This window comes from Punica granatum, chromosome 2 (assembly GCF_007655135.1).
Source record: "Punica granatum isolate Tunisia-2019 chromosome 2, ASM765513v2, whole genome shotgun sequence".
Classification (NCBI taxonomy): Eukaryota; Viridiplantae; Streptophyta; class Magnoliopsida; order Myrtales; family Lythraceae; genus Punica; species Punica granatum.
This window is the reverse complement of record NC_045128.1, coordinates 9,564,831-9,581,474: the sequence shown is the minus strand read 5'-3', so window position 1 is coordinate 9,581,474 and position 16,644 is coordinate 9,564,831. Positions and strand designations below refer to the sequence as shown.

At 37.1% G+C, this 16,644-nt stretch overlaps 1 protein-coding gene across 1 annotated transcript; it reads right to left on the bottom strand.

Moving 5' to 3' along the window:
- Nucleotides 1–97: 97 nt before the first annotated feature.
- On the bottom strand, nt 98–5,782 carry LOC116196920 (cellulose synthase A catalytic subunit 7 [UDP-forming]). The gene is made up of 13 exons (XM_031526867.1): nt 5,708–5,782; nt 5,264–5,459; nt 4,743–4,948; nt 4,400–4,490; nt 4,144–4,264; nt 3,745–4,011; nt 3,319–3,664; nt 2,887–3,150; nt 2,380–2,592; nt 2,036–2,249; nt 1,600–1,796; nt 1,081–1,434; nt 98–906 (listed from the first exon to the last, which is right to left on the bottom strand). Exons 1-13 carry the CDS (start codon nt 5,780–5,782, stop codon nt 325–327), a joined length of 3,126 nt encoding a protein of 1,041 aa, XP_031382727.1. The 3' UTR covers nt 98–324.
- Between the last annotated feature and the right edge of the window lie 10,862 nt (nt 5,783–16,644).

Sequence of the window (16,644 nt, the reverse complement as noted above, 5' to 3'; positions counted from 1 at the left end):
AAGCTTAATGATATATATATATATATATACACACACGAGTCACACGCACGGACATGATAATTTGGTTCAATGGCACGATTAGTTCGACTTTGGTCAAGTTCATAGAAGATTGCGAGTCTGTATTTCAATCTGAATTACGGTATGGCACTATTGCTCAATTACCACAATCAAATGAGCAGTTTCCTTGTAGTTCACAAAGGACACTCAATCCACATACAAAACTTGATATTTTTTGACTTTATGCTACACAAAAGAAATCCCCCACCCCTATAGGTTTATTGAGTCTTTTTGAGACAAAAATGCCCATAACATTTCCAGGAAATTTCAGCAATTGATGCCACATTGTGTCGTGTCCGGCCCTTTTGTCTTCAGGACGAACGGATCGATTCTAACCCACAGCAAGGAGAAGATCGAGGCCAATAGGATAGACCATATAACGACTATCGTTGGTGTCCTGTTCTGTCTGCCCATCAGCCCCTTCAGGAACGGATAGAGGTGGACAATCACCCAGAATGCAAAGAATAGCTTCCCGAAGAGCGGACCCCAAGACTGGTAACCGTTGTTGATCGCATCGGAGATCCCGGCGACCACACCTACTAGGTTGATGATCAGGATGGTTGTCGGGGGGATCAGAAGGGTCGTCCACTTGAAAGTGTACAGCTCTCCGAACTCCTCATCATCCGTGGCTTTGGATGTGACAGTGAAGTTGGTGTCGATTCCAGCCAGAATCTTTAACAGACCTTGGATCACTGCGAACAAGTGGGCGGACACACCACCAATGACCCAAAACTGCTCGTTCCTCCACCACTCTTCAATGCTGACACCGCTCCACCGCAGCTCGAGGATGCCCGTGGCGAAGATCGAGAGGAAAAGGCCTATGAAGAAGAGGCTAGCAAAGGTGCTTATCTGTAAAGAGGCTGGAATGAATTAGAACTGCACATATCGAGGCAAAGGAATAATTTTCAGAACTAAAAACTGAATCTATGAGGCCAAATTTGCTAAACACATTTATGCATAAGTCTTCCATCTTATGGAAAAAAGATAATAATTGAAACCAAAGAGAGTCCCCAGAAACCATACCGATGGCATGATGAACTTATCAGTGAGCAAACAAACGGCGGGGAGAATACAATAGGCTAGCAGGGGCAGTGAAGTGAAGGGATAGATAGTTGTATTGATGTAAGCGAACCGCTCGAGCCACTTGAGGTTCCCACCCTTGTGACCGTACCAGACCGGGCTGTGACGACTGAAGAAGATCTCAACTGAACCAAGGGCCCACCGGAGGACCTGGTTGAGTCGATCTGACAGGTTAATGGGGGCAGACCCCTTAAATGCTGCGAGTTTTGGCATGCAGTAGATGGACCTCCATCCCCGGCAGTGCATCTTGAAGCCCGTCAAGATGTCCTCTGTGATTGATCCATAAATCCAGCCCAACTGCAGACAGAAAATTCACAGAAACATTTCAGCTTCAAATACTATAACTAAAGGATAATCTATTCTGTAGAAATGAAACCGGCACCATGCAGTAACATTCAAATCCTGAGACCGTCTAACACAACGATCCAAGAAAACCGAGAAGCAAGCAATTCTTTATTTTACCTCAAGGCCCCATTCAGTTTTGTCCTCGTACCCACAGCTAATGACATGAATGGCTTCTTTGAGCAGGGCAGCAGGGCTTGAGGAAGGAGGGACCCCACCTTGCTCCATCAATGTTGAAGTAACGAAAATGGCAGACTGCCCGAATTTCTTCTCGAAGTTCATCTGAGACATCAGCACCTCCTTGTCATCGTCCATTCCTGCCCATCAAGAACAGCTTGTCAGTCACTAATCTCTGCTCAAAGCTCATAATGTATAGGCAGGACTCTCGAAATTTTGTTGTGCTTTTGATATTGATCGCAACTATGTAAATTCTAAACTATAGTTAGCTTGTAGCAATTGAACACTACTTCTAAGGAGTACCCGATGAATATTTCCGGAATTTCAAAAGGAGTTAAGAGAGCAAATTGATCTGTCCATAAGAAAAAGAAGCCCCAACCTTGTAGGCTTGCAGCTTCGACATCCCCACCATTTGCAGCGTACTTTTTGGCCTTTCTTCGGCTGCCAAAACATGGGCAGCAGTCGCAGGTCACCATCTTTGGCCTCTTCGGACCCTTTGGAGGGCTGTAACCATACAGTGCTTGCCTCCGGAAAACACACCCTGTCCCGACGTATACTGGACCTTGAATTCCATCTAAGCCTTTCATGTTAATCTACATGAAAAATAGAAATTATACAAAAATAAAGAATGAACGAAGAGAAACAATTTTTATATTTATTGCTGGGTTTTCAAGTAACCAAATAAGATGACAGACAATAGTAGAACTTATGCAGAAAACTCACATCGAAGAAGACAGTGTTTCTGTTGGCATAACGATCGTGCCTATCAATCCCATCGAATCTCTGAGGGAACTGAACATAGCAAACTTTCCTCCCAATCTGTGGGTCCATCAAGAAGCACATTGCCTCCCGTACGGCCTTGCTGTTGTTTATGTAGTGGTCACAATCTAAGTTTAGCATGAATGGGGCATTCGTGAGGACTCCAGAAACTCGAACCTGATGATTCATCGGAAAGCAGAAAATGTCAAATGAGAAAAACGAAAGAAACTGCTTTGATTTGAAATCGGACTTTTCTGAAACGAACAGCTTTCAAAGTTCTTCATTTGCATGTCCCGCTGCACTTAAAAGGAAGGTTAAATTCAACATCTCTTGTAAAAGTAAGAAGCACTTTTTTCGACCTTATTCCTCATGTTTTACAGGTTGAAAAATCAAGAGAATGGGAAAGTTCCGCCCGTTTATAATAACCAAACAGTTTCTCGTCCAAATGATAGTCAAGATATATGTACAAACCAGAGCATTCATGGCACCGGCTTTCTTGTGGTGTTGGAACCCAGGGCGCTTCTCACGAGACACATAGACAAGACGGGGGAGCTCGTTTCCCTCTGAATCGACTCCTCCACTATGACCAAGGAACACTTGGATCATTCCTGGATGGTCCTTCGTGTTGTTCCCAGGCCATGGAGTCCCGTCCTGCATGATCCACCCTTCAGGAGGAACTTTTGCTGCCTTTGCCACCAATGCATTAATCCGGACCTTGAACTCTTCATATTCTCTCTGCGAATTATGAAATACGAAACCGTCCTCCGGTCAAGACTTTTGTTATAAGGAGTTATTTTCTGAAAACTGTGCACCTAATTTTCCAGTTTCTGTTTCTAGGAGCAGGATATTCCTGTTTTGAGTTATTGTAGAAAATGAAAACAATAGAAAACTTCTTGCCCACACCTTCATGGCACGCCGTTCTTTAACGAATGTAGGCTGGACTTTGTCCTTGAGGTAGTCGATTTTTAAGGTGAAGTACATTTCTGGAGCTCGAGGCTCAATGGCAAACTTCTTACAGAATGGTACCCATTTCCGAGCAAATTCAGCTGTCTCAGATAGAGCTTCAAAGGTGAGCATCGAGGCACCATCATCAGAAATGTAGCATGAGATCTTATCAACAGGATAATCCATAGCCAGGATTGATAAAACCGTGTTTGCTGTAACAAGCGGTGGTTCCTTCATGGGATCGACTGTACTCACGAATATATCGGCCGGTGAAAGCATGGAAGGTTCACCTTCCCGCTCATATCTGCATATGCGGAGAAGATTAGTTGATCACAGCTATATCGAGAGTGTTTAATAAATAGTATGCTTGGCAAATGAGTCTACCTGAGAGAAAGCCGATCGAGATATGTCTCACGGTCGATAGGGTACCACTTAGGGAACTGATCCAGGATCCAAGAGATAGCAAACCATATCTCGCATATGACCGAAGTCAGCCAAAGGCCAAATGCATCGTGCACGGGGTTCAGGATTCGATACCGGAGGAACAATGCCAAGATTACGAGCCGAGCCACGATCACCATCCGATATGGATTGACCTTGCTAGATGCAATCGGAACTTTCCTAGAAAGTGGCTGCCTAGCCTCGTCTATCCTGCAAATTCGAAAATAATACACGTCATGAGCTAAGTATAATTGCAAAAACGGCCCTTCGACGTAAACAGAGCTTACATTTAACCCTTTCTTAAAGTTTATCCAAAGATATAATGAGGTAAAGTGATATTACATGGCCATGTCAGGGTCATAGGCATCATCAGGTTCAGGCCCAAGATTGCCCTGCCGTAGTTTCCAGTCATCCATTCTCTCCTTCCATCCTCCCTCTTTCTTCTCATCCCATCTTTCACTTCCTGTTTCACAAACCAATCAGCAATTCCAAGTAATCACATATCGGAATTTGATCTACATTCTGAATCTATTCAGGAGCTAGATCAAAAATAATAGACACGACTTTAATTTCTATTGTAACATGTACACGATGGTACCTGGTTCAGAAATCGGATAGGGATGGATACGCTTATGCATTGAAGATGGAGCCATCTGTTCTCCATATCCGTTTGGCAACTCGCCACTCACCTACATGATACCATTCATCAATACAGATGAACATCTAATTGTGAACTAACAGATCCCCCTACTGAGTGATTATACAACCTTAAATTTCACAAAGCAGGATTAATGTGGCACGTAGGGTTGTCTAACGTAAGTTTTGTACTACGCATGATGACTGATACAGAGGGAATTGTATAAAATACCAGTGAAGTGGGAGAACTTGATTAGATCGTTGGATTATATTCAGCAAAGTTATGTACAGAGATTAGTACTCACAGGTTGAGATCTGATGCCGGTGATAATGGGTGGGAACTGAGAGTTGATGTCCTCGTCGTCAGGGCCTCTGCCGTAGCTCATCTTCCCGTGGAGCATTGCATCAACAATGTGACTTTGCCTGTTCTTTTGCTCATCTTCTATGTAAAACTCGTGCTCTATGTCATCTAGATCATCCTCATCTTCATCCCCTTCCACTCTTGGGCTCCCTAATTTCCATCAATTCATTCGTGCTAAGAAAAGTGATAATATTCAAATCTCATTGAATGCAGGATAAGACATCGGGTAGGTCGATCAGCAGTTGCCCTTATCAGACTTATGAACATAATGTCGAAATCTTTTCAAAATTTGATATGTTTAAGTTATGAAGTACATCTACGATTGTGAATATACAATTTGGAACCAATCGGTTCACTTGTCGACCAACTGTTTAGTGCAATGCACCAATCAGACTCGAGATTTGATTTAATACGAGTAACCTAAGATCTCTGTGGACACTTATATATTTTGTCAGTAGTATGTACCTTTGAGGCGCTTGTAGCGAGTCTTGCATTGGGGGCAAAGCTGGGAGCCCTCGCGACGCTCGTACTCATAGCAAGGCCGGCAGACGGGGAATCCACACTCATTACACGCCACAAAGAGGTCCCCGTCCACCGTGAGCCCAATCTCATCCCCACATATCTCACAAACTTGCCCGTCCAATTTCTTCAATGGCTTTGGCTGCAATATATATCACACGTTTGATCAATCAGTTACCAACAATATAAAAATTACAGGACATCACAACTCCATCGGCCGTGCAATTCTAAGGTCCATGCCGTCTAAACTGTTTCATATCTAGAAGATCATTTATACATGTCGTAAGACGATTTCGGTCATATAGCCCAATGCGCTTGACGTACATAAAAGAGATCATCGATGCATCAAACTAATGGAGAAAGCTTGGAATACAAGATATATCAACTCACCTCTTCATGGCCGTGAATGACAACGAGCTCATTGCGGTTGTGGGAGCCGGCGACGAGCCCAGCACTAGCCTCCATCGGGTGGTGGTGGCAATGGCAGTGAAGGAAGATGGGGTGGGGTGGCGAGGGAAGGACAAAGGTCAAGGGTGGTGGTAGTGAGGGGAAGTGTTCTTATTAATGAAAGGAAGTGTAAGACATCTCTCACCTAATGGGATGGCCACATAAGTTGGTTGCCATGTCCCCATAGCCTTGAAGCTAAGCTTCCTCCTCTTTTATTTTCCCCTCTTTTTTTCTTTTTTTTTTTTCTTTTTGGGTAGAGTCATTCTTTTCTATTTTAAATAAATAATAATTTTTTTTTGGTAATTGTGTTCTTTTATTTTCTTTTGCAAACTATAAGACTGCACCTTCTTCTGAAAATTTTCCATATGGCTCTCCCCAACCGTCCAATTATGGCAGGTAATTTGGTAGTGTTGTGTCTATCTAGCTTAAGTTCATGTCCCGCGATGTGATCTGTCCAACAAAAGCTTTTCCTACTTTCCCTTGTATGGTGTACTTCGGAATTTCGATCTCCCAAATTAGCATCTTATCCGATAATTACGATAAAGGTAAATTAGTATGTTCTAATCGTCATATATATTGCAAAAACTTTCCATGTATAGATTAGTTGGATGCCCTTTACTTGACGATTAATTAAGAGATATTTCTTCCTTGTAACCGAAAATAAAAAAGAGATATTTAAACTTAGTCTCGTACTTCATGGAAAACAATATATTGAGATGTCTCGTTTTTCAAAACCATACGACTTGAAAGTCAGATATTCATAGATATCATGCGCATTCTAAGTTATTTGAATCTCTGTCGCCACCTCTCAACCTCGCACAGTTTGGTTCACTTAGATTGTAAACTGCTATCGCAACATGAGAACGGACATTGACAGGAATTTGGTACACATTTTTGAAAATTCTAAGTCCAATAGTTTCTCCATTTTCCTTTTCTTGCCCTGTCTTCCACTCTTAGCTATGGAAGACTAGCAATTGAAACCAATAGCTTGCTCGATGAATCTCTTGCTTTTTTTTTATTTATTAATTTTAGGATCTTGAATTAAAATGGCACATCATAGATTAATTAGAATGTCTTCTCCTTCCATATTTATCATCTTCGAGGCCATGAAACTCCGTATCCCGAGAGGGGGAGGGGGGTGGGGGGTGGGGGGGTGGAATCTAACATGAATGTTAATTTGTTTTTCATGTTTCAATTGCTTCTCTCCCCCTAGCTCCCATTAGTCTCGAATAAGTTAAACTTACTCATGTTATGTATGTAAACAACTATTAATGATTCTTGCATATATATATATATATATATATATTAGATTTTAATTTTTTTAGTGTCTGTCTATCTAGTAACTTTTCTTTCCGGTTACAAAGAATGTCTATAGATCTAGTACAATGAAGTAGACTTCGTAATAACTAATAAAGGGACACAGATAGTTCACTATGAGATTCAAATATGTAACCTATCGATTGACAAGTGAGCATGTGCACCACTGTCCTGCACTATATTTCTCTTGTGTAGCTATATTACAAGTCGGAAGAGGATGAAGTTAATTAGAGTAACGCTTCCAGTTTTTGTCCATGACAAAATAATTAAATTAATTAACAATATTAGATTAAAGGAAAATTGAGAACAAATTATACTAACTTTAATTTTTCTTTAACCACTCCACTCCCTCTTCTTTCTTCCACTCTCCCTTTCTCGAGAGATTATTCAGTGATCCTACCTCGCCACATGACATGAGAAAGAACCAATTAAATTATAATAAACTAAATAATAAGTGTTAATCACTCAATTAATTGTGGTAAGTCTTCTTAACTGAAGCAATCTTACTGATTCTTCCTTACCACATCATTATGAGATAAGATTATTTAAAATTTTGTCTCATTTCTCTATTTCATCACGGGTAGATGCAGACTCTCCATTTTCTCTTTCCATGTCAACATTTTTCAATTTTTAATTAGTCACTATAAACAACCTTCATACATATTATTTCTTTAGGATTTCTAAAAAATAAAAAAGAGTTACGGCAAATTGTGATCCGGGAGGTTGAGAGATTGAGAGATTGTGCACTTTATCATCATATTTCGAGGCTGCGAGATTTTTCGATCCTATTAATTTTTTAAAGAAAGATAAAGATATTGTAGAAAAAAATATAAAATTGAAAAAGGAAAAAGAAGAAAAAAAAACTAAAGTGCCGTTGCATGTACTTGGAGAGAGAAATAAGGATAGGAAAGACCGGAGCGATGAGAGAAAATAAGGATGATTTTTCATGCACAAGTGATATGTATAATTAATTAATGCTTTTAATACATAGAAAATAAGTCAAAACATTCTCATAAGCACTTATTGAATCGTTTGAGAAAAAAAAATACGCCTGAAAAATCGCCAAATTCAATTCAAAATATGGTTTAGTAAAATTCTCACCAAATACTGATTATACTCAAGAACATAAAGGCTAATGAAACCTGCACTCGCCGCACTTCCAATAAAGAAAAATTCTCGCATGGCTAAAATTCGAAATAAAAAAACAAATATTTCAAAGGATTAATCCTGGCACTAATGAAAATCTGGTAAAAACGCAAAAAACCAAAAAAAAAAACAAAAGAAGAAAAGGATAGAAAGGGTCGTTGCTTTCAAGAACAGCTAGGGTTGTTTGTCGCACGAAGGAAAAAAGCTGCGAGTAATATGATAAAAAATATATGCTAGAATTGCTGGGTGCTTGAGATGCAAGCAAAAATTCTGACGCGAAGCCAACCAAAAATGAAAAAAGCTTCTGTACAAATCGTTAGGTGAGTGAGATGGGATCTCACCGTCTCAGAAATAGACCATATATCAACACAAAATCTACTAACCGTGTGTTGGCTCCTCCCAACTCTTAATCCCATACATACATACGTACGTACGTACGTAGATCTAATTCTTGAATTGATACGCGAATTTCATGTTTTATGGTGTTGAAAGCTCAAATTGTAACTTGTAGGAGCAAACACGGATCGTATATCATAATCTCTTCATATACACTTGATAGTGTCCGGTAACTTGGTACTAATAATCTCTCCGTACCTAAAATTGCTAGGATGGATCTCCAGTGGATTAAAATGGTTTTATTATTATAGAAAGAAAAAAAGAAAGGAGCATAGTGCGCTAAGATATGTTTTCGTCTAAGAACCAAGATATTTCAAGTTCAATTCTCGACAATAACTTCTTCTAAATCTTTTTTTTTGTGGTATTGGACTTATAATTCTTCTTTATGAAAGAAAAAAAAAACTTTTGTTACGTTATATTTAAATGGACTAGTGGTGGATCCACAATATTGGTTGTAAGAATTCTCCTTTCGTCAATGCTAAGTCTTGGTTTGAAGGGCCTAAAGCCCAACAATAATGACATGATTATTCTACAATTTTCACTGGATATAGAAGGTATTGAATGCAATCAAACCCGAAATAAATTGATAGAATTACGAGTCCAATAATCTTATATGCCTCTTTTTTTTTAATCAATTTTCCGTTGTTAGATTAACAACTCTCAAAAACTATTGACTGTATAAATCTTTTAATTTTTTTTATATGGTTTGTAAAAAATTAATTTGCCTAATGTCCCTGGTAGGACTTAATTGCGAGAGACGACACTGGGCCCGGCCCGATCTAGTTATTGGGGCCAGATAGCCCATATGAAGAAATTAGACCGGCCGGTTTGGTGATTTATAGTTGCAAGCAAGCTACTTATCCGACCGGCCGGACTTTGGTCTGCCGGATCCACCTCATCAATTCAAGACTAACCAAATTTCACAACACTATAAAGTGTGTATATGGGTAATTCTACATATTATGCAAACAAATAATCGACTGTCGTAATTGTCACAATTTTTATAATTATTAAAATTCATCCATCCAGCATTTGTAAATATAAAATACATTAATATCTTCTTCTTCTTTTTTTTGGGTTGCCTCTTTGTGCTTCGGTTTGAGTTTCAACTTTGCGATACACTGCCAACATATGCCAATGGTGTTAGAAAATAGTGAAGAGGACAGCCAGGATTGCGAGTTTGGGAGGACCGATATGGCAGGAGAGGTGGTGGTCGCAGTCCGATTTTTTTTATTCGTTGTTAATTTGAATGATAGGGACCGGAGGTGACGCAGAGCGTTTCGGAACAAGTAAGTACACGTCCTGATTGATTACCCGAGACCCCCGCCAGTTGGTAACTAGCTACATCGGAACAGATAAGTAACCGGACTGGAGTTGTAGGTCGCTGAGATCGGACCACCCAGACTGGCAGGCTGTGGGAGCAAAGGACCATTTGAAATGCTAGCTTTTCTTATCGTAAATCACTTCAGCTTCCGTGATTTCAGAGTTGAATGTGTGAATTTGAGCGTGATTATTCCTTCTTCATAGATCATCATGTTATTTATGCGTTGGAGGCCCACGTAGGATGAAAAATCGCATTATGATCGAGTTTCTTTTGTTATTTCGGACTCATCGGATCATGTTGGAGTAAGAAATCGGTCTTTAGATTGGATCAGTCGTCTCATCACTAAAGCAAGGGAGCTACTTTTGTGACGGATCGAACTCTACTAAAACGTTTGGACTTTGCCTTTGATTATTTTCGTTTGTCTATCGAATGTCCTAAAGGCTGAAGCAGTAGTCCTAATCGTAATTACCACGAGTGATGCAGATTTTGGCTTGATCATCCGTCCGGCCTATTTTACTTATTGCTTCTTCTTTTTTAATGAGTATTTTACTTATATATCGGTGACATGGAACATGAATGGAAAAATTATGACCTTTTCACTCTTTTTTTGGATGGGCGGGAATGAGAGGGAAAAAAAAGGGAGGGGAGGGGATTTCGTATAGAATTCTCTATAATTTTCGTACAAGTTCCCCTCCTCTTTCTTTCCTTTTTCTCCATTTCCCTCTAATCCAAATAAAGGGTAAGCCCCTTCTTTTTTCTTTTTTTTTTTGGTCTTGTTAGACGGATAAATTAATGATAGAGGGACATTTGCCCCTATCCGTAATTGATAAATGTTCCCAAAAAATAGTTTAGGGGTACAAGTGCCCCGCATGCATAGTTTAGGGGGAAACAGGTGATATTCTCTTCTTCTTTTTTCCCCCCTTAAATTTGTATTGCGTACATTGACAATTTGCCACATTCCAATAAGAAATAATAATACAAATAATAATTTGTGTTTGTTCTTACATAGGCTTAGTTTACGAGTGCTGTTATTGAAATAAAAGTGCTGAAGTATAATTGCTAAAACATAAATGCTGATTTTAGAATAAACAAAAGCGTTTAGGATGTAATAATTTAAAATTGTTGAAATAAAAATTAATGCTTAAAATAGAGAATAGATAGAAACAACTTTTATAAACACTTATCGACTTGCTAAAGAAAATTACATTTCAAACCGCAAAAATTAGCTAAGCTATGGTTTCGAAAGAATTCACCAAATACTATTTCTGCTTAAAATTCAACAAAATAAGCACTTATTCAACTATCATCACACTCCCAAATGAAGCTTTATTTTCTCTCCCTTGCTAAAGTGCTATATCTATGTGACAGCGCAAAGGGCCTACGCAATGCGACGGGACTAAAATTTTTCCGATAATAATATCGTAATCGTAATTTATGCAATACTCGATATAACACATAACCTCAATATATAGTAATACAATTAAAATCGTGATTTCTTAATTGTTAATAAAATTTTAGATTTCTTAAAAGGTATGTTTATTAATTTATTAATGTATGTTACGAGATCTAAAAGTTAATATATTTTTATATTTTGTCAAAATTTTGTTTTTAATAATTAGAAAGCCATTGTTTTTATTTTAAGAGGTCGTTTTGCTCAATTGATATTCATTAGAATTGAAATATAAGAAAGAATTTATTTGATATCTTTAATTAAAAATTATTATTATATTTTAGTATTAATATAATCAGAAAAAGTGTGTTAGAAAAAATTTAAATTACTGTATGATTAGTGATTGAAATTCATGATGAGAAAATAGGAAGAAAAACATGATTATAAGAGAATTTATGAGTGCTCAAAGAAGAATTTAGAACTCAATATAACAAATTTTATAAAAGAATAAAACGTTAAAACGGATAGGGGGATTTTTCAATAGTTATTTCATAAATATGAAAGTGAAAGTAACAATAACGGATTAGATAAGAAATTAAAAAATGTCGAGCATATTGATAAAAATGATATAAGTAAAAGATTTTAGGAGGAATTTTTTTAGTATTTTGAATCACTATGTTCTCATTGTGAAAAAAATTTAGAAATAATAAAAAAAATGGCACAACTTGACAGTCTAAGATGATTCCATTCATTATAATATATATATAAATTATACGGTTGAGTGTTGATAATATCTCTCAATTCTCCTCCTTGAATGTTGATTAGGATAGGAGAATAGATAGGAGGATCTAATAAAAATCATAATATTATTATGGTAATTTTAAACTTGAGACAACTCCTTTTGCTCATATAACTCCAAGATCGGTGGCTTGTCCTCAAACATCTTAATAGGCCATGTGAAGGCTCCATAGTTAAGGTGACCTCAAATATTGGGTTGTGGGAAAGGACCATTTTCAAAGAAAATAAAATGATTTGGGGTTGCTATATACATATATATAACTCCAATAACATTTTGAGGCAGTCAAATAAATTAGAATTTTTAAGAGAAATAGCTACTACCGTTGTAAACTTACTTTGATTAATCGAGAATGAGAATTTAAAGCATTAGTAGCCGTCCTTAACATAGAATTAAGATATTTCATATTCAATTATGTTAGATAAAACTTTTCATGCCATTTTATCTTTGAAAAATAAACTTGGATCAATCAACTAGATAGGAAACTAACGTTTTACGGAATGAAACTTGATAACAAAACTTCGACCTTCGTTTACCCTTTTTTTTTCTTTTTTCTAATTCTGAATTAATATATACTTTTTGTACAAGGAATGTTGGGTTATTAAATTAATCAATCAAACGCTGATCTGCAAGCATTTGATCTGATCTCCGAATGAAACTCGGTACTAAACGTTGACCCTTTCTACCTTTCTTTATGAATTTTTTGTCTAAATTATTTATACTGATTATATCCGCTAAATTACTTATATTAATTGAACCCAACTTTGGTCAATTTTATCTCTAGATAAAGCATAACGTCATTTTCCCGAACGAAACTAATTTGTATCAAACGTTGACCACTTGACCTTCTCATGCCCGTTTTTCTTAATATTTTCGAAATTAGTATATAGTACGTTGACAAATTGCCCCGTTTCAATAGACATAAATCCGTCATGTTCGAGAAAAGTTTGGATGATCCTACTTCAAATGACGTGATGACGTGATGAGGAAGAATCAATAATAATTATTTAATAAAGAATAATTCTAGCAATTATTCGAGTGATTAACATCAAGTTTCTAGTTTCATGCAATTTAATTAGTATTTCCTCACGCCATGTGACGAGGTAGGATTATCCAATAACTTTTCGTCATTTTCTGTTTGTTCTTTGATTAAATTACCTTTCCCTTGCTATGCTTATATATATATATACACACACATATATGTGGCCTCCCAGGTCATATCTTCAAAGTTCTCTGTTCCTTCTGATCAGCTCAAATCAAATGGATCTCTCACTGCAGCCACCGGAGCCACAGCTGAAACACAGCTTTCCTGCCAATCTGCCGCCACTTCCGGTTGGAGATGGAGGTTACTACTGGCGGCACCCTCAGTTGGATCCGCTAGTTGGAAATTACCATGCTCAAGGCTGCCCGACGGCCTCCCTTTACAGCTATTGGCCGCTCTACCCGCTGCCAGTACGTTATGCATATAATGGAGACCCCGTAGCTATAAGTTATGTGCTTCCTCCACCATTGCCCCTGCCACTGCCGCAACCACTTCCCCTGCCATTGCCACAGCAACAGCCGATGGCAAAGAGGAAGTGGAAGAGGTTTGGCCGATCTGCGGGCAAATTCATAGGGGAGCTGTTCAGGAGCTTGTTCCCCGGGCTGGTGATGTCTTGTGTGGCCAGTGGTGATTCTGCTGATGATGATGAGTAATGTACGTATTCCAGGCGATGGAATTCGTGGGCCTCCGATTTATATTTGTACCAAAGTCTAGCTTTCTTCGATACGAATTATTGTCATCTTCGCAAGATGAATTATTGTAATAAAGATTTTGAGCATTGAGATGAGTCCCCATTGCTCCACTGCCATTGCTAATTGCTAATTGCCATTGCCGCCACCGGCCTACTATCTACCTATGAATTCCAACATGAACGTCCTGAGCCCAATAGAAACATGGGCCCATTAATGTCGTCCTAAAAACTAAACTCTGATTAAAGCCCAAAAGAAACAGTGAACTTATCGAAAACAAATTATAAAAAACTTATCCACCGAAGATAGCGATTTAGTGGTTAACAAACTTATATCCATGTGGTTTGATAGCCTCAAAGTCCCAAGTTCAAATCCCCTCTAGTGTATGTTTTAAAAAACATTTATTAGTTGTGTGCTCTTTCGCTTGGGCTTGGGAATCCTTACTTCTCTAAACTATATTAGACATTTGGTGGTGCTATGATGACGATGTAAGTGTTTGCACAGTTCGTTTGATATATTTGCTGTTGAACATGAGAATGTGAACATTGCATTTGTTCAATTCATCTGATATGTTTGCAGTTGAATATGAGAGTGTGAAACATTGCATAACGGTAAGTCACTATTACTGTTGCCCACCATTTTACCAGGCAAAAAAGAAGAAGAAGAAGCACTTAACCAAGAAGGTTGGTTCATCGGCAAAATAATTCCTAATTGGCAGATTCTGCGCAAAGGCTTCTGAAATTTTAGCGACGGAATTATTTCATCAAAAAATATTTTTCAATTTAAAAATTAAATAATACATATTGTAAGAGGAGGAGATGGACAACTAAGCAATCCTTACCATAAATGAGAAAAACATATATACATGTGTTGGAGCTTTAATCGTAAAATTCAATTTGATAAGACCTCTGGAAGGCACGGGGGATATGTTACAAAGTTGAAAAGCACGTGTTTTATATGGACATAGTTCTCTTGATCGCTCATGTCCAGCTGTCTCTTTTTTTTTCTTTTTCTTTTTTTCTTTTTCTGGGTGAACACTCATGTCCAGCTCTGCCTATTATACTTGGCATGGTTTGTTCATCTTATTGAGTATTATAATTTATAAGAGGTTCAAATTAATTTATATATGTTGTATGAGTTTTATTTTTTGAATTATAAGAAAGACTTATGCGCCTAGTAAAAAAGAAAGCCGCATTAACAAAAATTGAATTTAGTTAGAAATTTTTTATTTGATTGAGTACGAGAGTCACTGTCCTTTTTAATAATCAGCCACTTAATAAGTCGAGATCTTGTTGATATGAATAGAGAGAGATTTGCATAAATAAACTAGGAGCGTATATAATTTCCTAAAATTTTATAAGTTTCAACGGATCAGTATACTAAATATTATTTAAAAGAAGATGTATGACAATGATACACGTCAACAGCTGATAATTAAGAAATTTCAGGTTTAATAATTAAACTACTCGTGCCCTTTTATTAATTACTAGGATTTTTATTCATTATACGATGCTTACTAGCCTTTCTTGTAAAAAAACGAAAAAAGAAAAAAAGAAACGAAAGTATTAAACTATTATTGAGTCTTTGATCTATTTTTCATCATTGAGTTCATATAATGCCGGAAGTTTACGTGATATCATCACTTAAAAAAGAAAAAAAAAATAAAGCAATCAATATCAAAAGTAGCATTTGTTTCTAGCTCGATTTGGACCTCATGGTCTGAAGCTTCTACGAACGAATTTTTGAGGGAATTTTGCCAATATTGGCATTTCTGTAGTAGTTTCTCTTCTCTAGTACATACATAAATTTGAACAATAAACTAAATAGCTCCAAATCCACTTCATTAAATTAAATTTCCTGATTCTTCTTCGAGCAATGTTTCTCTCCACTTAAAGCACAAGTCAAGGGCAAATAAAAGGGTCAACAGCAACACCAAATTTAATATCCATGGCTTTCTCTTTGATACATAATAATAATAATAATAATAATAACATCCGCTACGTGCTATTGAATGGCAAAACATTCAGTCCATCTCGACTCGACCATCACATATTATTGACGATGTAATGAAATGGAATCATAAAAAATACGCACTTAACTTGCTAGGCTTCTGTCTGCTCGGGTTGACTTAAAGTGAACCCCTAAATGCATTGCATACAAAATAGTCTAGTTTAGTCTGTAATTAACGATGCCGCTTCATGTGTGATGCATATCTATGTTATATATATATATATATATATACACACATCTATATAAAAAGTAGAGTTGAGGTGGGGTGGGCTCAATTCGATGACCTCAGATGCTCATACATAGTTACAGTTATTTTCTTGCACGTTTTTTAAATTTTAAATTATTAAAATAAATTTCATAAGTTATGACTTTTTCAGTTTTCGATTCTTTTGGCCAGGTTTTGGTTTTATATTTTGAACTACAATATTTTATTAAATGCAAGTAAATCATAATAATTTTTCAAATTTTCTAGATGGGATGTTGTTAATTGTGTAATATTTCATAACTCACAAGTTTTGAAAATCGTAACTTTAAATAAGTAAATCACGTAAGATCATATTGCTTTTCAAAAGAAAAATTAGATCATATATTTTATATATAGATAGATATATAAATCGGATTTTCTTTTCAAATAATATGTAAAAATTACCAATTATATATATATATATATTTGGTATGCTATATTATAAATAGAAAGTATCATACACTGAAATACTACTACCATTGCACATGAGCTCTCAGAACATACGTTACCATTGGACTTAAAGTGC